The sequence below is a fragment of the Furipterus horrens genome, unplaced genomic scaffold (assembly GCF_987537825.1).
Source record: "Furipterus horrens unplaced genomic scaffold, mFurHor1.1.pri manual_scaffold_3, whole genome shotgun sequence".
Taxonomy (NCBI): domain Eukaryota; kingdom Metazoa; phylum Chordata; class Mammalia; order Chiroptera; family Furipteridae; genus Furipterus; species Furipterus horrens.
This window is the reverse complement of record NW_028327173.1, coordinates 148,370,898-148,394,021: the sequence shown is the minus strand read 5'-3', so window position 1 is coordinate 148,394,021 and position 23,124 is coordinate 148,370,898. Positions and strand designations below refer to the sequence as shown.

The following is a 23,124-nucleotide window of genomic DNA, read 5'->3' as shown; positions in this document are numbered from 1 at the left end:
AGAGGAGGGAATAGTGAGGTTAAGAAACTCAAATTCTCTAAATTAATAGGGAATTGGTGAAGAGAATCACTACCACAAGCTACTCTCTCTTCAAAGACACAAAACATAATTATTCTTTGCTACTGAAATAAAATTATGATTGTTCCCAGACAGATCAAGAATGTCTTTGCTTCCATTTGGTGTAAAGATTGTGACCATTCCATCCTGAAGTAAACTTAACTTTACAGTTTTTCAGGCTCTGTGGAGTCCAGATCAGGTATCTCTAATATGCTTCTTTGGGACTTGCTCTGAAGACTACTCAGCAGCTTCCCCAAAAGTCCACAACAGCCTGACTGCTTATGCAAATTCACATTTTATGGTGGCTTTCTGAGTTCCAGATAGGAGAAGAGAACACAAAATTTCCATGCCTGTATTTCCAGGAGTCTAGTCTCCCTAGAAAATATCTCAGATAAGTCTCTGCTCTCACAGCATCAGTGAATAAATGGAATAAAGAGAAAACACTGTTCTCCTCCCTCATCATTAAAGAGTGTAAGAAATACCAACAGAAGCAGTTACATAAAACCACCAAGAATAAACTGCAATAAAAAGTTTTCAACTACGTAGATGATCCATATTATCATTGGAACAGTCTCCTTAGCCCAGATCAATGGTCAAGCTAATAAAGTCAAGTAACCTTAGCCATAATGTCAGACACCTCCACACATTTGCTATGCTGATATAAAAATGCATTTAATGTCTCTGAGCAAGAGGAGAAAACCTTTTTGACTATCATTACATTTTAATTCAGAACTTCTTTTTCCAAAGGATTTTCTACATGCCAGGATAATTTTACTAATATAACCTGCCTGAATTACTGAACAGGAAGGATAGAGATATTTGTCCTACAACAATGAGTATACTGGCAAAAACCCTATGAATCACATAAAAAAAATACTTAAGCAAATTGTGGCTCATTTTTAAAAATTTTATGTATTTGAGTAACACCTTACTAAATTAAAATTTTCTCCAGGCTTCCAAACATATACTGCCTACTGCCTATTTTAAAATAAATTTCACCTTGTTTTATTTTGAAAGCTTTCTGCTAATAATAATCTCAAGAACTATACTGAATCCCTTACTATCCTTGCTTGGTTGCCAAAGTATCACTAGAGCCCAGACAATGAAGTTGAAGAGGAACAACTTTCTGAGAACACTAGGCTCTACCTTTGTTTATAAATGTGCCAAAAATTCACTCTAGGTATGCATCTAACCTAGGCCTATTACAAAAAAGAGATAATGATTTTGTTACCCAGTTCCCAGAAAATGTGAAGATAAATGATAAGGCCCACAAAGGGCTCTGAAAAATAAAGATGTTACCTAAATACAAAAAGGTGCTACACCCAGATTAAATATAATTCTCACCTGGATAAGCCCAGATGTGCTTGAACTGGGTTTACGTTTATAGGCCACAAGCTTCCCTGCAGGATAAAGCCCTGCATAAAAGGGCAGACCTTTGCCTCCATGTAATCTCTCCCTCACTGAATCCAGGGCATCTGTCTGCACAGGAGAGATATCATCCATTTTCCCAGGGGATAATGGACCATCAGGAGTCTCTGATCCAGATTTCTCAGCCATATCATCTTGGTCTTGACATGATGGCATAGAGATTTTCACACGAGAAGAATAAACAGGGGGGTTCTTCTCACCCCGGCTCTTTCGCTGAGAAGCCAACTCAATGATGAAGCTGCCCACCTTAAGTGATTGTGGCATGTTGCTATTGATGTGCTGGGATAAGATGCTCAAAATCTTGTTCCTATCCTCCTCCCAGTTGCAGTCTGAGATGATTTCTATCAGTTTGGTGGGACCACCAGGTGACCTCTGATGCACATAGGAGGTAGAAGAGGATTCCCCTTCGTTACAGGAAGACTTCCAGCTCTTTTCTGATAAAGAATTGAAAGATATTTCTGCGTGATAGCATTTTACACTCAACTTTGAAAGATTTGTACTTTCCCTAAGATCTCAGAAAAATGCCAGGCATCCAGAAACTCAACAGTTGCCCAGTGTCCCATTCCCATGTATTTTCAGTGGTAATTTAACAATCATAATTTGGGAGTTTTCCGGGAAAAAAAATGATCCCAGAGAATCAGACTATAATAGTCCTCACTACCTGCAAACCAAGCTCTCTAATAAAAAGGGAGTCCCACTTAAGACTGCTCTAAAAATCCATAAATATTACATGAGAAAGTGTTATTCAGCAAACAAAGCATAACCTATAAAAGCAAGGATAAAGCTTATTTGGTATAGTTTAGTGTTCTGCTAGCCATATAGCGAAGCAAAGATACTCGCCAGATGCTCTGTAACATGTGATAGGCAGAGTCAATCCTAAAAAACAGCAAGACAGATACTGTTTCGGTTTTTTGGTTTTTTGTTTTTTTTTTTAAGTGCACTCTACCTCTAATTTCTACTGCAAATATTTCTAAATTACTTCGTTTTTTTTTAAATTCTGAATTACTTTTGTACATCCAGATATGATTGCTCCACTTCCACACTGTGTGCACATCACTCAACTCACCATGTTTTACATTCATGGCAACATATTATCTAGATGTCTATTCCATTAGAACCTGGATTTCTACAGCAGAGCTTCTCAGTCCAAGTTCTACAGTTACAGGTATGTCAGGATATAGATCCCATCAGCCTCTGGGGTGGTTGTGCTCTCAGGGAGAATATCTCCACCCTAGCAGGCTCCTCCACTTACCTCAGCGTGCTATAAAAACATTTTCACTTTTTTGTATGTATAATGCCATTAAAAGAAAAAAGTCAGGCCCTGGCTGGTGTGGCTCAGTGCGTTGAGCGCCAGCCTGTGAACCAAAAGGGCACTGGTTCCATTCCCAGTCAGGGCACATGTCTGGGTTGCCAGCCAGAAGCCCACTTGGGGGCATGAGAGAAGCAACCAATTGATGTTTCTCTCACACATCAGTGTTTCTCTCGCTCTGTTCCCTTCTACCTAAAAATGAAAAAATAAAATCTTAACAAAAAAAAGAAAAGTTGCAAACCACTGCTGTTTAAGTGTATAGTGTTAGGAAGCAAAAATAGTTAACTCCCTAGACATTACCTCTCATCAAATTTGGCAGTAGCCTCGACTAAATAAATCAGTAATAATCCTTTCTTTCTCCCTCTACATTTCTCCAACAGCAACAGTTATTGAGAACCAGAGGGAAAATTTCAATAGCTAATGATGCCAATGTGACTGAGGTTTGAAAAGACGTTTAAAAAAGGAAATCACTAACAAGACAGGGATGTCTATTTTTACTACTCTTACCCAACATAATACTGAAAGTCCTAGCCACAGCAATCACACAAGAGGAAATAAAAGGCATCCAAATTGGAAAGGAAGAAGTAAAACTGTCATTATTTGCAAATGATACGGAACCATAAAGATTACACCAAAAAACTACTTGAACAGATAAATTCAGTAAAGCAGCAGGATACAAAAAAATATTCAGAAATCAGCTCCATTTTTATATACCAGTAATGAACTATCAGAAAAGAAAACTATGAAAACAAGCCCATTTACAATTGCCTCAAAAATAAATAAAATAGCCATGAATAAATTTAACCAAAAAAGTAAAAGACCTGTACTCAGAAAATTATAAGACACTGAAGAAAAAAAGTGAAGATACTAGTAAGTGGAAGCATATACTATGATCATGGATAGAAAAAAATTAATATCATTAAAATGTCCATAACACCCAAAGCAATCTATGGATTCCACACAATTCCTATCAATATACCAATGGAATTTTTCACAGAACTAGAACAAATTATCCACAAATTTATATGGAACCACAAAAAGCCATCAATAGCCACAGCAATCTTGAGGAAGAAGAACAAAGTTGGAGGTAACACGTTCCCTGATATGATCAAACTATACTGCAAGGCAAGGCTACAGAAATCGAAACAGCATGGTACTGGCATTAAACAGACACATGAATATCAGTGCAGCAGAATAGAAAGCTCAGAAATAAAACCACACCTATATGGGCAAGTAATAGTAAAACCACAATGAGATACCACCTCACACCTGTCAGAATGGTTATTATCAATAAATCAGCAAACAACAAGTGTTAGTGAAGATGTGTTGGTGGTTGATACAGATTGATGCAGCCACTGTGGAAAACAGTATGGAGGTTCCTCAAAATATTAAAAATGGAACTGCCTTATGACCCAGCAATTTCACCCTGGGTCTATATCTGAAAAAACCCAAAACACTAATTCAAAAGAATATATGCACCTACATGTTCACTACAGCGTTACTAACAATAGCCAAGATGTGGAAGTATCCCAAGTGCCCATTCACAGATAAGTGGATAAAAAAGTTGTGGTACATACATATTTACAGTGGAATATTACTCAACTTTAAAAAAGAATGAAACCATACCATTTCCAATAATAGCATGGATGGAACTAGAAGGCATTATGCTAAAGGGAAATAAGTCAGTCAGAGAAAGACAAATACTGTATGATTTCACTTATATGTGGACACTAAAAAACAAAATAAACAAGCAAAACAATGAAACGGACTCATAGATACAAAAAACAGACTGATGGCAGAGGGGAGGGGAAAGAGTTTGGGGAATTAAGTAAAAAAGGGTGAGGGACTGCAACCCAAGTGTCGCTGGTTCAATTCCCAGTCAGGGCACATGACTAGGTTGCACATCAGATCCCCAGTTGGGGGCGCGAATGAGAGGCAACCACACAGTGATGTTTCTCTCCCTCTCTTTCTCCTTTCCCCTCTCTCTAAAAATAAATAAATAAATAGATAGATAGATAGATAGACAGATAGATAGATAGATAGATAAATAAAACAAATGAACAAATATTAAAAAAAAAAAGGTGAGGGGATTAAGAATACTAATTGGTAGTTACAAAACAGTCGCAGGGATGTACAGTACAACATAGGTAATATAGTCAGTAATATTGTAGTAACTATATATGGTGCCAGGTGGTTAATGGAAATATCAGGGGAAACACATTGTAAAGTTTATGAATATCTAACCATTATGCTGTACATCTGAAACATTACCAAATAATACTGAATATAAACTGTAATTGGAAAATAAAATTTAAAAAAAGAAAAAGAAAATCACTGACTTCATCCTAAATGTCTCTTGCAACAACATACCACAGCAATGAATGAATTTTATTTCTTAAAAAAGGAGTGATAAAGATACCAAATAACAGGAAAAACCTTATCTATCATCTCTACTTTCAGTAGAAGCTAAAAACAGGGTAGGTCAACATATTCTGGATTGGTAGTTTTGGTTTCCTCTCATTTTTATTATAATCCACACCGATATAATTACTATCAAATAATAAGATCTAGTTTTCATGCTGACCTTGTGATTTATCAGAATCATCCTCCAGGTCACAGGTAATTGGTTTCAAGGACTGCTGTTCAGCATCAGGCTCCTGAAGAAGAGAATAACATAGAAATACTTCAATTCAACAGATATTTAATATCAATATAGACTAAGATATGAGCATTAAATCTCTCGAAACAGTCTGAAACAGTAAAAAAATTAAAATGGCAACAGCTTCACATCTATTACATTGATGCATTACTATATTACATAGCCCTTGGCAAAAACAAACAGACTTGCTCTGCAATATCCTTGATACTGACTGAGTCACCAAGAAAAGAATTTACATTGTATTTTATAGTGTATTCTAGTAAAGAAGTAAAAAATTTGCTGTTTAATGTGCTAAGCTTGTTATTTAGAAATATCACCGATGTGGAAAGATGCAAATCCTAACAATTACAAATAAATAATTAAAACTAGAAATGTTTAAATTTTAAAAAATTACTCCAGCATTAAAAAAAGTAATACTTTTAATAACCCTGATAAACTATTTTTCTAGAACAGGCATGCAGAGAAACAAGTAAACTGATAAAACACATCAAGTGAGCCTTCTCTGCCCCACAAGAATTACTACAAATTATTCTGATAGTAATGCAAAATCTAATACCAGAAACAGGAAATTGGACATTAAAAAAAGAAACTATGCAATAAGTAATTCACCTTTGCACTACAGTTCTTGGGACTAGAATAACATGAGCTGGGCTGCTGAAATGATGGCGATGGTGACAGCGGTCTCTGTTCCTCCTTTTTTCGTTCATATACTCGAACTCGGGCACAAGTCATCATACTTTCAAAGTACAAGTAGACTGGATCCTTGTCCTCTTCCCGAATCTGTAAGTTTCATACAACAAAAATTTCTAACTATTGGGGGGGTGGGGGGGGTGGTCTTAGACTCCAAAAGGCAAAGGATGTTTAATTTTCCTTTCTATTACAACAGCTGATATTTAAAATGCAAGCTTTAAAGTTAAATAGTACAAATACAGTTCATATGTGCTGAATCTTGGAACAATCAGAAAGAATAGGATTCTCTATCAAGAAATTTCAAATCACACCAGAGAAGTGTTTCTCAAATGATCTGTGGTGAAGAATATATTTCTTAATACCAGTCTAATATAAACTAATATTTTTGGAAAGTACAAAAGTAATTACTAGAACACAAAATAGATTACTAGAAAAACAAAAGATATAAAATGTAATCCCAAGTTTTTAGTATCAATAAATTTAATAGATATACAATGACTATCAACTTGCTATAAGTTTCTAAATATTTACTCTTATTTTCTATATATACTTATTTTATCATAGACTGGTAACAGTTTGGATCAGCAATGGTACAGAGACCCACCGAATAGCACTAAACTAAAGGATCTTTCTTCAATTTAATGAACTGGGAAGAATTAAATGGATTTAATAATCAGAAATGCTTATCAGTTCCTTTACCTTTCAGTCTTCATATAGACATAATATATCAACTGTTATTTTAAATCCTGAACTTTACTTTTTGCTTTAAGAAGATGAATTGCTTTTTAAAGCTTTTTCTTAAAGGTTTTCTACTAATAACATGTACTACATCTCAATTACTCAATATAATACAGGAATAAGTTTTCTTTTAATCCTCCCTCAAGGACTTTTCTTTACATTGCTTTTAGAAAGACAGGAAGGGAGAGAAAGAAACATCAGTTGAGAGAGAAGCATCAACTGGTTGCCTTCCGCTTGTGCCCTGACTGGGGACCAAACCAGTAGCCTAGGCATGTGCCCGAACCAAGAATTGAACTGGCAACCTTTTGGTTTGTGGAACAATACCCAACCAACTGAGCCACACCAGCCAAGGTGGAATAAAGAGTACTTTTAACAGACTTTTGCAAGTCTGTTTTTTTTTAAAGCCCATCTTTATATCATCCTCCTGAAAAGAGATTTGACTATATTTAAGAATTACTACTACTAACAGCTACTTTTATGACATTTTTAAGTGCCAGCATCTAAACCAATTAAATCAGAAACGAGATGACTTATAGGCATATTACCTGCAAGCAAAATGATTCACAAAATATAACGCAAAGATTTGGTTGAAACCCATCAGCTTTACAAATAATTTTTGCAACTTTCAATAAAAGATGAAATTCCAACCCTGAGCGATGTGGCTCAGTTGGTTGGACATCGTCCCAGAAAGTCACCAGTTCAATGCCCAGTCAAGGCACATGCCTAGGTTGCAGGTTTGATGCCTGGTCAGGGTATGTACAAGAGGCAACCAATCAATGTTTCTTTCTCATAAGAATGTTTCTCTCCCTCTCTTTCTCCCTTCCCTTCCCCTCTCCCTAAAACTAAATAAACTCTTAAGGGGAAAAAAAAAAAAAGATGAAACTCCAGGCTTACCACAGGATTGGGTTTGGGAGTATATGCCCGTGCAGGTTTAATTCCAGTGAGCAGTTTGCCCTTCCCAGTAGTAGATGAAACTTCCGGCTGAGGCAACAATAATGGTTTTGTAGGCTCAATGACAGAAGGAGTTGGAACATAAACTGGTTCTGGATCTACTTCACCTTCTACTTTCACCCATAATGGATAATGTCGAACGGGCTGTTCAGGCTCTGTTTCACATATAGCTGAACAAAAGCAAGCATAAGATTTTAGATGCCTTTGGCAACGAAAGTTCACTAGGTCACTACCAATACAAAATATGATCCCTCATAAAAAGCAGTTAACTCATTAAAACAAATAGATACCCCCTAAAAAACCTTTAGTTGACTTCATGTATCTTAATTTACTCATTTATTTACCAAATATTTGTTGACTATTATAAATCAGATACTATTTTAAGCATCAGAGTGAACACAGCTATGAATAAAACAAAGGTCTTGCCCTCAGTTATAATTCAATAGGAGAAAACAAACTAATAAACAAAAAATCAAATAAATGCCATGTAGAAAAATGAAGCCAGGTGAGGAATGAGGAGTTAACAGGAGATTCTACTGTATTTAGCACTGTCAGAAAAGGCTTTCTCTTTAATCCTAGAAAAATAACCATACTATACTACGTTTTTTAATTTTACAAGTAACAACAACAAATATTTATTGAACCTTACTATGTACCTACTCTAAGCACTTAATATGTTTTAATTCATTTGACTGTCACAGCACTCCTTGAGATATTATTATTCCCATTTTGCAGAAGCTGAGATCCAGGGTAATCTACAGTAAGAGGCAGATCAAGGATCAAACCCAGTCAATCTGGCTCCAGAGATTAAGCTGTTACTGTTGCCTTCTGATGACAAACTGTGTTTAAGAGAGAGCCTCAAATCAGCATTAGAGATAAAATACGTATATCAATAGAAAAGCAATGAAACCCAACTGAGATGAAATCATACTATCAAGAAGTTCTACACAAAGGAAAACAAATAGAGAATCTAAGGTAGGAGGCTTTATTCTTTAAGCAAACTGCCCATCCCAGAAAGAAGACAGCTACAGAGAAACAAACATTATATTTTAATAGTTAATACTCAGAGAGGATGTAGCTGATTCTAAAGCCAAAGATCCAAAATCTTTGCCTAAACTCGTGTAAAATGCGACTGGGCAGGACTCAACACTTAATTCAAGTAATTTTTCATAACAAAATAGAATTCAAAGTGCTACCCGATTTTATAAGAAGTACATCTGCTATTCCCCCTGGCCAGGCTCTGTAGCTTCAGCTTCACTGGAGAGGACACTCCAGCGTCATCGCAAGATGTCGATTCAACACGGGAGGAGACAGATACCGTATCACTCCCGAGTCGGACTGCACAGCCATTCTCGGCGGTGCAGATACTCTTAAGAAGCTACACCATCGTCTCTCGAGATGGATGGCTACCGACGACGACAACATCTGCTATGAACATTAAGACCCTACTAGTAAAGAACAACTTTGTCTAACGGGCTCCTACAGTTGACATCACTCAGCACATAACCACAAAATGCTAAATGAAGGCTTAAAGACTAAAACAGGGATGAAAAAAGTGAGTGAACCAATTACTTTGCTAGTTATCAGTCTCTTTTATCCAACTTTTATAACCTAACTCATCTATCACATAATTCACAAAGGCTTATCTAAGACCCTAGTGTTCATTCATAGATAAATATTTGAATGTTTACTATGTATCAGACTTTGTAGATATAGTAATGAACAAAACTGATAAAAATCCCTGCCTTCATGGAGCTTACATTTAAGCTGGAAGAAAGACGGCAACACAAGCAATAAACAACACAATGGTAAAAAATATGCTGAATTGTGGTAAGTGCATATGAGAAAAAGCAAAGCAGAAGAGAAAGGAAATAAGTAGTATGTAGAGTGCATATGCATGGATATGTATTTTGAGGGGGAACTGCTGAAATTTTTAAAAAGGTAACAAAGAATGAGCTTACAATAAAGGTGGTACTTAGAGAAGCTCAATCTCTCATTTGGTAAAAAGCTAGACTGTCTAGTGTTGCTAATCATTTCATACACATATTAATCTTATTACAAAAATGAAAAGTGCCTTCAGGGCAAGCATTATTGTCTTTGACCTCTTTCAATCATCTTTCAAAGATTTTTACACCTCAGTAATCTAAGGATTGTACTAAGATCCTTTTTTATCTTTTTCTTTGACAATAACAGCTACAAAATACAGAGTTTATACTTCAGAAGAAAACCTCTTAAAATGTGTTGACATCGTAATCCCTCATAGAAATCAAAAGTTTCAACTGTGGAAAAATGGTGGTTCCAATTAGTAGGAAAACTCACAAAACAAATTCAGAAAGAAGAGTTCAGTTCTGTTAGGATACGTAAGATGGAAGTAACAGCCAACATAATTCAATTAGGGTAAGCAATAAAAATCAGGACTGTCAAACACACACAGGAGACTTCTAGCCAAGATGGAGGCCTAGACTGACACGCTCCATCTCCCTCCATGACTAAGAAGGAATACAACTACTGTAAAACCAGAAATAACCAGAAGTTCCAGAAAATAAATGGAAGTCCCATATATGAAGTTATAAAGAAGTGGTGCTCATCCAGATAGACAGGTAGGAGGGGCAAAGCTGGGGCAGAGAGGTTAAGCTGTGCTGGTGGCGGCAGCAGCAGCAATGGTGGTGGGATGGCGATAAGCACAGACACCCGTATTTAAGGGGAGGCGAGAAGTGCCTGGGGAACACCCCTGGCTGCAGACCAGACTCGTCAACTTGAGATTCCAACACTGGGGAAGGCAGACCCCCATTTCCTTGGACTGTGAGGCCCGGAGGGGGTGGGGTCAGAGGACAAGGCTCCTAGTCTCCCAGTGGTGAATGAACAGCGGGAATCCATCTTGGACCCCCACCCCCACAGAAAACACCATAGTGTGGTGTGAAGGGTCACCCAGTTGTGACGAATGCATGGAGCTCCAATCCACCCAGTATATTGTAGGTGTGACAGACCTGCCTAGGAAGCAAAGGTAAACACAAAACTGTCAGGATGGCACAGATCATGATAGAATGATCCCGGTGACACAGCTGACCGGACAGCAAATATCTAATCTAAGAAAGCAGCAGATAGGAAATCTTTCTGAGGCACAGTTGAGAGCTTTGGTTATAAAAACACTTATAGACTTAACAGCAGATCTTAAACAAGACAGGGAAGGAGTGAATGTCAGTCCTGCTGAAATGAACAAAAACACATAAGAAACTAGTGGTGAGGGCAAGAAAACCAGGGATCAAATCAACAAGTCAGAACATAGGGAAGGAACAAAACAGTCAACCAGTGCAGAAAGAGGAAACGAAAAGTGAGGAAAATGATGAGAGGCTCAGAAACCTATTGAAGAGCTATAAACGGGCCAATACCTGAATCATAAGGTTGCCAGAAGGTGAAGAAGAACTAGGAATGGAAAACTTATGTGAAAAAACAATATTGGAAGCAGAACTTCCCTAACTTGGGGAAGGAAATAGACTTACAGGTCCAGGAAGCACAGAGAGTTCCAAAAAAACTGGACCCAGGGAGAACCACACCAAGACACATTATAATCAAAATGTCAAAAATTAAGGATGAAGAGAGAATCTTAAAAGCAGCAAGAGAGAAGAGAGTTACATACAAAGGGGTCCCAATAAAACTACCAGCTGATTTCTCAAAAGAAACTCTGCAGGCAAGAAGGGACTGGCAAGAAATATTCTAAGTAATGAAAAGCAAAAACCTACAGCCACGATTACTCTATCCAGCGAAGCCATCATTCAGAATAGAAGGGCAGAGAAAGTGCTTCCAGGACAAAGTAAAACTGAAGGAGTTCATCAGATCCAAACCACTGTTAAATGAAATGTTAAAGGGACTTGTTTAGGAGAAAGAGGATCAAAACTATGAACATTAAAATGAAAACTGTATCACAACAACCAACAACAGAAGCTAGAGAAACCGAAACAGAGGCAAACTAAGTAGGCAACGAGGGTGGGAAAAGAACTATAGGTATGGGGAACATATTCGGGGGAGGTCAGCGGGGAGGCAGGAGGGGGGAAAGGGAGGGAGATGGTACAGGAATTAAGAAGCATAGTAGGAGGGAGTGGAGTAGGTAAGATGTTGAGAACAACTATATGCACAACCAATGGGCATGGATTGAGGGTGGGGTGGGGTAACTGCAGGGAGGGAGGGCCACTGGGTGGAGGTGAAGAAAGGGAAAAGAAATTGGGAAACTGTAACAGCATAATCAATAAAGCATATTTTAAAAAATTAAAATTTTTGTTTTTTAAAAAAGAAAAAAATCAAGACTGTCATTGGCAGTAACTACCTAAGAAACCATAAAAATGGACAGACGCAAGCCCTGGCTACTGTGGCTCAGAGGATTGAACATCGGCCTGCGAACCAAGTGTCGCTGGTTCAATTCCCAGTCAGGGTACGTTACTAGGTTGCACGTCAGGTTCCCAGCTGGGGGCGCAAGTGAGAGGCAACCACACAGTGATGTTTCTCTCCCTCTCTTTCTCCTTTCCCCTCTCGCTAAAAATAAAATAAACAAATAAATAAATTATAATAAATTTAATTTAATTTAAAGAAAAATAAATGGACAGACGCCCCACAAGGGCTAAAACAACAGACAATGGAAACTATGGAGTCTGAGAAAGAGATTGAAGAAAAGCAAACAGACCCTAAGGGACACCATCAAGCAAACCAACATATACAACATGGGAGTTCCAAAAGGAGAAAGAAATAGAGACTATTTGAGAAAATAATGGCTGAAAATTTCCCAAATTTACAGAAAGTCATGAGCATAAATATCCAAGAATTCAACAAACTCCAGATAAGATGAACTCTAAAGAGACCTCACTTTCAAAAGAGAATCTTGAAAGCACCAAAACAGAAACAAATTATCATATACTAGGGATCCTCAATAAAAATATGAGATTACTACTGAAAAACTTTGGAGGCCAGTGCATTGTGGGCTGATATATTCAAAGTGCTAAAGAAAAAAAAAAAAATTCAAGCAAGAATCCTGTATCAGGCAAAAGTGTCCTTCAAGAGTAAGGGAGAAACTAAGAAATATACAGATAAACAAACCGTGAGGGAGTTTGTGACCATTAAACTTGTCTCCAAAAAATACTCAAGGAATTTCTGCAAAATGAAATGAAGAGACACTAGACAATAACTCAAAGCCATTTGGAAAAATAAAGATCTCACTAAAGGTAAACACATGGCAACTATAAAAGCTAGTACTGTAATAATAATGGCTTGTAACTGAACTTTTTGTGTTCTACTGGATTTAAAAGACTAATAGATTTAATAAAAAACAAAGCAAAACAATTATTAGTGTGAAAGCCAGTATGACTACAACTGATTTGTCATTCCAAATTTTGTTTTCTATGTACTTACGATACTAATGCATTTTATTAAATTATTTATTTATGCCTAGGGGTACACAATGTATAAAGATATAATGTGGCATCAACAACTGAACAGGATGAGACAGAAGTGTAAAAGATCAGTTTTTTTTATTTTACTGAAGTTAGGTTGGTATAAATTCATATTAATATTACAATTTTAGGATGTTAAATGCCCTGGCTGGTTTAGCTCAGTGGATTGAGCGTCGGCCTGCGAGCTAAGTGTCGCTGGTTCGATCTTCCAGTCAGGGTACATCAGAGAAGGAAAACTCTGACTCCAAAAAACCTCCGCTGCCTTGCGGCATACCTCTTCAGTGGAAAGGCTAAGGGAGTAAACCCCGACAGAAAATCCGGAGCCGGAGTCCCTAAGGCGGTTTGACGTTGTAGTCAACACCGGCAACTCCTGCGGCGCACCTGAAGCCAAGCTGTATCGACTCCGTCTTTCCCTTGGACCCTTCAGCTGCGAAGAGAGGGGAGGTCTGCTGCATGGGCAACAGCAGACCCTCCATATCACCCTGCCCAGGCTCTGTAGCTTCAGCTTCACTGGAGAGGACACTCCAGCGTCATCGCAAGATGTCGATTCAACACGGGAGGAGACAGATACCGTGTCACTCCCGAGTCGGACTGCACAGCCATTCTCGGCGGTGCAGATAGACTCTTAAGAAGCTACACCATCGTCTCTCGAGACGGACGGCTGCCGACGAGACGAGGATGTTAAATGTAATCTTTATGGTTACCACCAAGAAAATACCTATAGAATATACATTTTTTAAATGAGAAAGAAATTTAAACATTTCACTATAAAATATCAACCAAACATAAAAAGAGACTAATGTAGAAAATAAGGAACAAAGAAAACTGTGAGGCATATAGAAAACAAATAGCACTATGACAGAAGTATCTCCTTATCAGTAATTCCTTTAAATGTAAATAGATTAAATTCTCCCATTAAAAGACAGATTGGCAAGACTGATTTTAAGAAAACAACAACAAAATGATCAGACTATATCCTGTCAACAAGGGACTGACTTGTGATCCAAAGACACAAACAGGTTGAAAGTGAAAGAACAGAAAAAGATATTCTGTGCAAATATTAACCAAAAAAGATCAGGGGTGATTTTAATAATATCAGACAAAATAAACATGAAATAAAAAAGCTTACAAGAGACAAAGAAGGACATTATATATTAATAAAAATTTCTCTATATCCAGAAGAAGAACAATTATAAACATTTACATACCTAATGACCATCAAAACATATGAAGAAAAACTGACACAACTGAAGGAAGAAATACACAGTTTACAATGGAAGTAACAGACTTCAACACCCTACTCACAATAATGGATACAACAAATCAGTCAGAAGAAAACAGAGGACTTAAGCAACCCAATAAAATGACTAGATCTAACAGGGATATACAGAACACTACTCAACAACAGAATACACATTCATCTCAATGGACATGGAACATTTTCCAGGACAGACTACAGTATTCCCTCATTCATTGTGGGTATTATGTTCTAGACTCGCCCGCAAGAAGGAACCTTACATTTATTTTAGTATCTATATATATATTAAGGCTTTATAAACCCTTCCCACACTTATAAACCACTGCCAGTCCCTTATTAACCTATCCCACTCCCTTATTAACCTTTTCCACACTTATATAAACACTACTTATGTTCTTAAACATATTCTATACTCTTAAACCTATGTAACTTTAACAACATCCGTATACAGTACCATAAAATCCTGCGATATAGTGAAAAATCCATGATAAATAATTAAATAACAATATTTTTTAAAATCCCGCAATACAGTGAGGCCACAATAAGTGAACCACGATATAGAGAGGGACTACTGTATATGGTATACCACAAACTAAGTCTCTCAACAGATTTTAACACTTAGATATCACACAAATAGTCTTCTCTGACTAGAAATCAACAACAAACGAAAAACTGAAAAATTCATATAACTGGGAAAATTAACATTTGAAAAATCAATCAAAGAAATCACAATGGAAATTAGAGACAAATGAAAATAGAAACACAACTTACGGACACAGCAAAGGCACTACAACAAGGAAAATTTATAGCTATAAATACTTACTTTAAAAAACACGAGCCCTGACCAGGTGGCTCAATTGGTTGGAACATCATCCATACACCAAAAGGTTGTAGGTTCGATCACCAGTCAGAGCACATACCTAGGTTGAGGGTTCAACCCTCAGTTCAGGTACGGGAAGCAATCGATCAATGTTCCTCTCTCACATCAATGTTTCTCTCTTCCCTGCTCCCTTCCTATTGTTATAAAATCAATAAACAAAACCTCAGGTGAGGATTTTTTTTAAAAGTACCATAAACAACTGTAGCCCAACAAACTGGAAAATCTAGATGAAACAGACAAATTCCTAGAAACAAAACCTGCCAAGATTAAATCACAAAGAAATGACCCATCTGAATAAACCTAGAACTTGACAAGAGACTGAATCAGTAATCTAAAATCTCCCAACAAAGAAAAGCCCTGAACCTGATGAATTCTACCAAACACTAAAATAAGAACTAATATCAATCCTCCTCAAACTTTTCCAAAAAAAAAAAAAAAAAAAAAAAAAACTGAAGAGAAGGGTACACTTCCCAACTCATCCTATGAGGCCAACGTTGCTGATAGCAAAGCCAGACTAAGACATTACAAAAAGAAAACTACAGGCCAATATCCCTTAAGAACACTGATGCAAAATCTTCAACAAACATTAGCAAACAGAATTCAGCAGCATATAAAGATTAGACACCATAAGCAAGAGAGATTTAGTCCTTGAATTCAAGGATTGTTCAACATGCAAAAAAAACCTATCAATGCAATACTCCACCTCAACAGAATGAAGGTAAAAACCACATGATCATCTCAACTGATGCAGAAAAAGCTTTTGACAAAATTCAACACTCTTTCATGAAAAAAAACTCAACAAACTAATCATAGAAGGAAACTAACCCAGCATAATGAAGCCACGTATGAAAAACCCGAAGTGAACATTATAAAGGTGAAAGGCCAAAAGCTTTTCCCTTAAGATCAAGAATAAGGCAAAGATGACCACTTTCATAATCAACATTTTACTGGATGTTCTCTAGCCAGTTTCGCAATAAAAAGAAATAAAATGCATAAATTGGAAATGAAGTAAAATTATCTTTTTCATGATATAATCATATGCAGAAAACGCTAGAGTCCACAAATAAATAAATCTGTGAGAATAAATTAATTCAGCAAAGTAGCAGCATACAAAGTCAGCACACGAAAATCAGTAACATTTCTATACGTGAACAATAAACAATCTGAAAAGGAAATTACAAAACAATTTCATTCACAATAACATAAAAAAGAAAACTCTTAGGAATTAACCAAAAAAATAAGACTTTTACAATTAATAACAGATTAAAGACAACAAACATAAATGAAAACACATCCCAAACTCATGGATTACAAGTCTTAATATTATTAAAATGTCAACACTACTCAAAGCAATCTATAGATTCAATGTAATGCCTATCAAAATCCCAGTAATTTTTTTTGCAGAAACAGAAATAGAAAAACCCACTCTAAAATTCATATGGTATCTCAAGGAACCCCAAATAGCCAAAATAATCACAAAAAAAATAATAAACCTAGAAGACTCATACTTGCTAATTTCAAAGCTTACTACAAAGCTACAGTAATCAAAACAGTGTGGTACTGGCATAAAGGCAAACATATAGGCCAATTCTTGCATATATGGTCAAATCATTTTCGACAAAGATCATTCAATAGGGAAAGGACAATCTTTTCAAAAAATCTTGCTGGGAAAGCTTGATATCCACATGCAAAAGAATGAATTTGGACCCTTACCTAATACCACATATACAAAAATTAACTCAAATGGATCAAGGATCTAAAGTAAGGCCCAAAACAATGAAACGCTTAAAAGAAAACATCAGACAAAAGCTTCACAACATTGGATTTGGTAGTGATTTCTTGGATAAGACACCAAAGGTACAGGTAACATAAAGTAAGTTGGATTTGTGAAAGGTTTTCAATTTTGTACATCAAATGATAGAAGAGACTAAAAATGCAACGCATGGAATGGGAAAATACATTTACAAAACATGTATCTGATAAGGGATTAATATCCAGAAGACATGAAGAACTAAATCTCAACACAAGAAAAACAAACCCATTTCAAAGGACTTGGTTGACATGGGCAATGTCCAAACACATAGAGAAATTTTATGAGTTTGTTTGAGCCAAACTGGTAATATGCTGGCAAGCAAGATCTCAAATGCTCTAAAGAATAAGCAGCTTATTTTACACATTAGAATCAAAGGAGAAGACATAAGGAAAGTGAATGAAATCTACTACTGGTAGATTAAGTAGGTGGGAGAAAGCAAAGCAAGAAAATCTCCAGGACTGGATAAGAGGTAAAATGGAAAAACAAATACTTCTTTTACTTTGGTGGGTACAGGACTGCTAATAAGATTTACAGCACAAAGAGATGGTAGGCAGGGAACAAGATAACAATGAGGGGTTCTGTGGTAGTTTGTAGTCTGGTGCTGGTGGCTGTGCCTTCGAGGGGTTGGATAAAGAAAATTACTCTGACATTTCAAAGATATCTTATCTTAGGTGCATAAGAACAATGGACAGAGCTCACTTAAAAACTGACCTTTGTTAAGGAAGCTATAGAGGCCTCGGACTTGACTACCCACTATGACCTGCCCAGTTATCAATTTGTGATTAGATCATCTGGTGTAGTTACTTTTGGTCACTGAGCTTGTCAAGCCTTCCATGTGGCCTCCCTGAGCTGTCAGATTTACTGCATAGCCCCTCTTTCATTCACAACTTGAACAGACATTTCTCCAAAAAAGATAAACAGATAGTAACAAGCACTTGAAAATATGCCACCGCACACCCACTAGAATAGCTACTATCAAAAGCAAAAACAAAATTAGTGTTGGTGAGAACATGGAAAATTAAATCCCTTGTACAATGTTGATGAAAATATAAAATGGTACAGCTGCTGTGGAAAACAGTGCGGCAGTTCCTTTAAAAAATTAAAAACAGAATTAGCCATCAATAAATCAACAAACAAGTGCTGGCAAGAATGTGGAGAAAGGGGGGCTCTTTTGCACTGTTGGTGGGAATGCAGACTGGTGCAACCACTGTGGAAAGCAGTATGGAGGTATCTCAAAAAATTAAAAATGGAACTGCCTTTGATCCTGCAATCCCACTTCTGGGAATATAGCCAAAGGAACCCAAAACACTAATTCAAAAGAACATAAGCACCCCTATGTTCACTGCAGCCTTATTTACACTCACCAAGATATGGAAGTAGCCCAAGTGTCCATCAACAAATGAGTGGATAAAACAACTATGGGACATTTATACAATGGAATACTACTCAGCAATAAGAAAGAAAATTTTACTCTTTGCAACAGTATGGATGGACCTGGAGAGCATTATGCTAAGTGAAATAAGCCAGTCAGAGAAAAACAAATACCATATGATTTCACTCATATATGGAATCTAATGAACAAACTGAACTAACAAGCAAAATAGAGACAGACACATAGATAGAATAGGGTGACAGCTGGGGGGAGGGAGGAAAGCAGGGAGTGGCAGGATTGGGCAAAAAGGTAAAAGGACTCATGGACATGGACAACAAATGTGGAGACTGTGGGGAATGAAGGGGGTATAAAGGAACTAAGAGATAAAGGGGAAAAAAATACAATAAAAAAACTTTTTTTTAAAGAAAAGATGAACAACAATGAAAAGTTAAAAAAGAATTAACACGTGATCCAGAAATTCCACTTTTGGATATATACCCCAAAAGATGGAAAGCAGAGTCTCAAAGAGATATTGTACACCCATGTTCATAGTAGCATTATCACAATAGGTAAAATGAGGAAGCAGCCCAAGTGTCCTATCAACAGATGAATGAATACGCAAAACATGGTATATACATAAAATGGAATATTACTCTGCCTTAACAAGAAAGGAAATTCTGTATTATGCTGCAACATGGATAAATCTTGAGGACGTTATATTAAGCAAAATAAGCCAGTCACCAAAAGATTAATACTGTATTATTCCACTCATATGAAGTACTTAAATAGTCAAAATCATCAAGACAGAAAGTACAATGGTGGTTGCCAGGAAATGGGGGTTGGAAGGGAATGGCAAGTTATTGTTTAATGGGTATAAAGTTTTAAGTTTTACAAGATGAAGAAAGTTATGAAGACTGATGGTAGTGATGCTAGTTGTACAACAATGTCAACGTATTTAATACCATGGAACCGTGTACTTAAAAATGGCTAAGAAGATAAATCTTAAGTTTATTTTACAAAAAAAAAATATTGAAAGAACAAATGCTGAATTTTCATCAACTTTCAGCATTCACTGATACCAATTTCTCTTCTTTAATCTGTTAATATGGCAAATTATAAATATTTATATCTAAACCAAACTTACAGCTGTCACTTCTCCTTTACATATACATTTTACATATAGACACCTTTACTAATTTTAACATATAATATTCTAGATTTAAAACATGCATTTTAAAAGTCATCCAAAACCTCAACATACAGAGATAATCACTTATAAAAACTTAGCATTGCCCTGGCTGGTGCGGCTCAGTGAACTGAGTGCTGGCCTGCAATCCAAAGGGTTGCCAATTCAATTCCCAGTCAGGGCACATGCCTGGGCTGTGAGCCAGGTCCCCTGTTGGGGGCATGCAAGAGGCAACCACGGATTGATGTTTCTCTCCCTTCTCTCTCTAAAAAATAATTAATTTTTAAAATAAAATAAAAACAGCATTACTACCTTTTTAAAAATTGTACAAATATATCCTGATAAAATTGGAATAACATGGCACAATTTTATGATGACCAATTACTATGGTGTGATATTTCTTGGTGTCTTTAAATATTCTAAATCATTTTTAATGGCTATATTATACTCCTTTGCAGAAATATAATAAAATTTTAACACAGACCATAAAATAAATTTTCTTCTATTTTTTCAGTATTAAACAGTTTGAAATAAATATTCCATAAATAAACTTTTCCTTTTTTTACAGTTTTATTGAGCTATAACTGTAATACAGTATCACATATATACAATTTGATAAGTTTGGACATACACATACCCTGGTGAAACCTTCACTACAATTAAGATAATGAAGATAACTATCACCTCCAAGATTCCTTGGAATTGTAATTATATTACCTCTGTCTCCACCTCCAACTCCCATCCCAATCCTTGCCCAAATAATCACCAATCTATATATTAATATGCATTTAAATTTTTTATGTAATGGAATAAAAATGTTAACTTTTAGACCTGGGTTGTTTCCAATTTTCTCACTATTACAAGTAAAGCTGTTATTAACACGCATGTACAAGGCTTTATGGTGACATACACTTTCACTTCTATTCAAGTAATTATACAGAAATGAAATAACTAGATTGTATGTATTGCAGATATATTTTTTAACGTTTTAAAAAACTATCACACTGTTTTCCAAAGTGACTTTACCAGTTTACATTCCTACCAGGTATGAGAGTTCCATCTGCTCTATATTCTCACCAGCATTTGTTATAGTCAGTCTTCTTAATTTTAGACACTTAGTGGTTATACAATGTATCTTTGTGGTATCAAAAGAGCATTTTCCTACAGACTACTATGGTAAGCATCTTTTTATGTGCTTATCTGCTATCTATATACAGGATGGGACAAAAGTAAGTTCACAGTTTTAATTACATGAAAGCTTATTCTCGTATTATTAATTACGGTCATTTTCCATGCAAACAACTGTAAACCTACTTATGCCTCACTCTGTATCTAATGTGGTCATTGTCTTTTCACTTTTCTGTCCATTTTCTAAAGTACGTTGACTGTCTTCTGAGCTTTAAGTATCCTTTAATAAGTTTTAAAAATTTACTGGCTGGCATGACTCAGTGGATTGAGCACAGGCCTGCAAGCCAAAGGGTCGCCGGTTCAAGTCCTGGTCAAGGCACAGGCCTGGGTTGCAGGCCAGGTCCGCAGCTGGTGGTGTGTGAGAGGGAACTGGTCAATGTTTCTCTCCCTTTCTTTCTCCCTCCCTTCTTCTCTCTCTAAAGAATAAACAAAAGCTTTAAAATAAAATAAAATACAAGTTCTATGTAGGATAAATGTTTGGAGAGTACTTCTCCTAACCTACGGCTTTTCATTTTCTTAACAGGTTTCTGAAGAGCAAGTTTTTAATTCTGAGGAATTCAATTTTATTACTTTTTTTGCATTTATAATTCATGCTTTCGATGTCCTATTTAAGAAATCTGTATGAGCCACAAGGTCACAAAGGACTGTTTCTTGTATTTTATCCTAGATATTTTATACTTTAAGCACTTGCATTTAATCTATGATATCAACTCGCAGACACTGAGTTAATTTTTGTATAATGTTATGAAGTAATAATCAAGGTTCACTTTTTTTTTAAATCCTCCAAGAACCTTTTTTTCTCCCATTGCTTTTAGAGACAGAAGAAGGGAGGAAAATACTGATGCAAGAAGAAAAGCATCAATTTGTTGCCTCCTGTACACACCCAGTCCAGGGATCATTATGTGCCTGGACAGGGTACCAAACTTGCAATCCAGGTATGTGCCCTAACCAGGAATCGAACCCACAGCCTTTCTGTTACAAAAGGGTGCCCCAAACAAGACACACCCAGCAAGGCTCAAGGTTCACTTTTTTTGTTGGGAGGGGAAGAGAGGTGTCTATAGCTATCCAATTGCTCCAGAAGCATTTGTTGAAAAGATGTTTCCTCATTCAACTACCTTGGAATTGTATCAAAAATTAATTGGCCTTCTGTGTGTTTGTGTGTCACCTTCTGAACTCTCTATTCTGTTCCACTGATCCATAGGTCTTTCTTTACCCCAATTATTTCAGCTTTATAGTAAATCTTAAAATCAGGTAGTGTTAAGTCTACCATGTTCTTTTTTATTAAAGTTATTTATCAAAGGTCTATAACTTCTACAACTTGCCAATTTCTACCCAAAAAAAGCCTGCTGGGATCTTACCAACAGAATCTTCTAATGAATGAAAAAAAATTAACTCTCCATTTACTTAGATCTTTTAAAAGTACTCTCAACTAAAGAGAAAAAGAGAGAGAGAGGAGGGAAAAAAAGTACTCTTAGCAGTGTTTGTTTTTAGTATAAAGGTCCTATGCAACTTTTGTCAAATTTATCCGTGTCTCCCTTCTTTGAATGCTATATCAGTGGTGATTTTTCAATTTCCAATTATTCAGTGGCATATATACAACACTGTATACTGATAGTGTTGCACTGTATACCTTCACTAAACAAACTTACAACTCTAGAACTTTTGTAGATGTCTTAGAATTTTCCTATGAATGAAGCCAATTTTACCTCTTCCTTTCCAATCTGGATGCATTTTCTTTTTCATGCTTTAGTGCACTGGCTAAGGCCCCAATAATTATGTAAAAACAAACATGGTAACAGGAGACATGCTTCCTCAATCCTAGTCTTTGGGGGAAAGCACTCAGGCCCTCACCATTAATATATTGGTTGTAGAGTTTTCCATAGATGCTCTTTATCAGATTGAAAGTTTCCTTCCATTCCTAGTGTGCTAAATTTTTTTTTTAACCAAAAACAAATTTTTTGAAAATATGTATTGAAATGATCACATGGTATTTTTAAGTCTATTATGACAATGGTGATCTACACTGATTATTTCAAATGTGAAATGAACCATGCATTACTGGAACATTTTCCACTTGGTTATCCTATCCCTTAAATATGTTCTTGAATTTGATTTAGTAAAGTTTTATTTATAAATTTTACAGATGTCCATGAGGAA

General features: G+C 36.3%; 1 protein-coding gene across 3 annotated transcripts in view; it reads right to left on the bottom strand.

Moving 5' to 3' along the window:
• MGA (MAX dimerization protein MGA) overlaps positions 1-23,124 on the bottom strand; it is a 97,513-nt gene that overhangs the window by 32,567 nt on the left and 41,822 nt on the right. For all 3 annotated transcript variants that reach the window (XM_090270451.1, XM_090270449.1, XM_090270450.1), the window contains exons 9-12: positions 7,776-8,002; positions 6,063-6,233; positions 5,379-5,451; positions 1,402-1,919 (exon numbers count right to left, since the gene is read on the bottom strand). In XM_090270451.1, the coding sequence (XP_090126577.1) occupies positions 1,402-1,919; positions 5,379-5,451; positions 6,063-6,233; positions 7,776-8,002 (989 nt within the window). The remainder of the gene's footprint in view (positions 1-1,401; positions 1,920-5,378; positions 5,452-6,062; positions 6,234-7,775; positions 8,003-23,124) is intronic.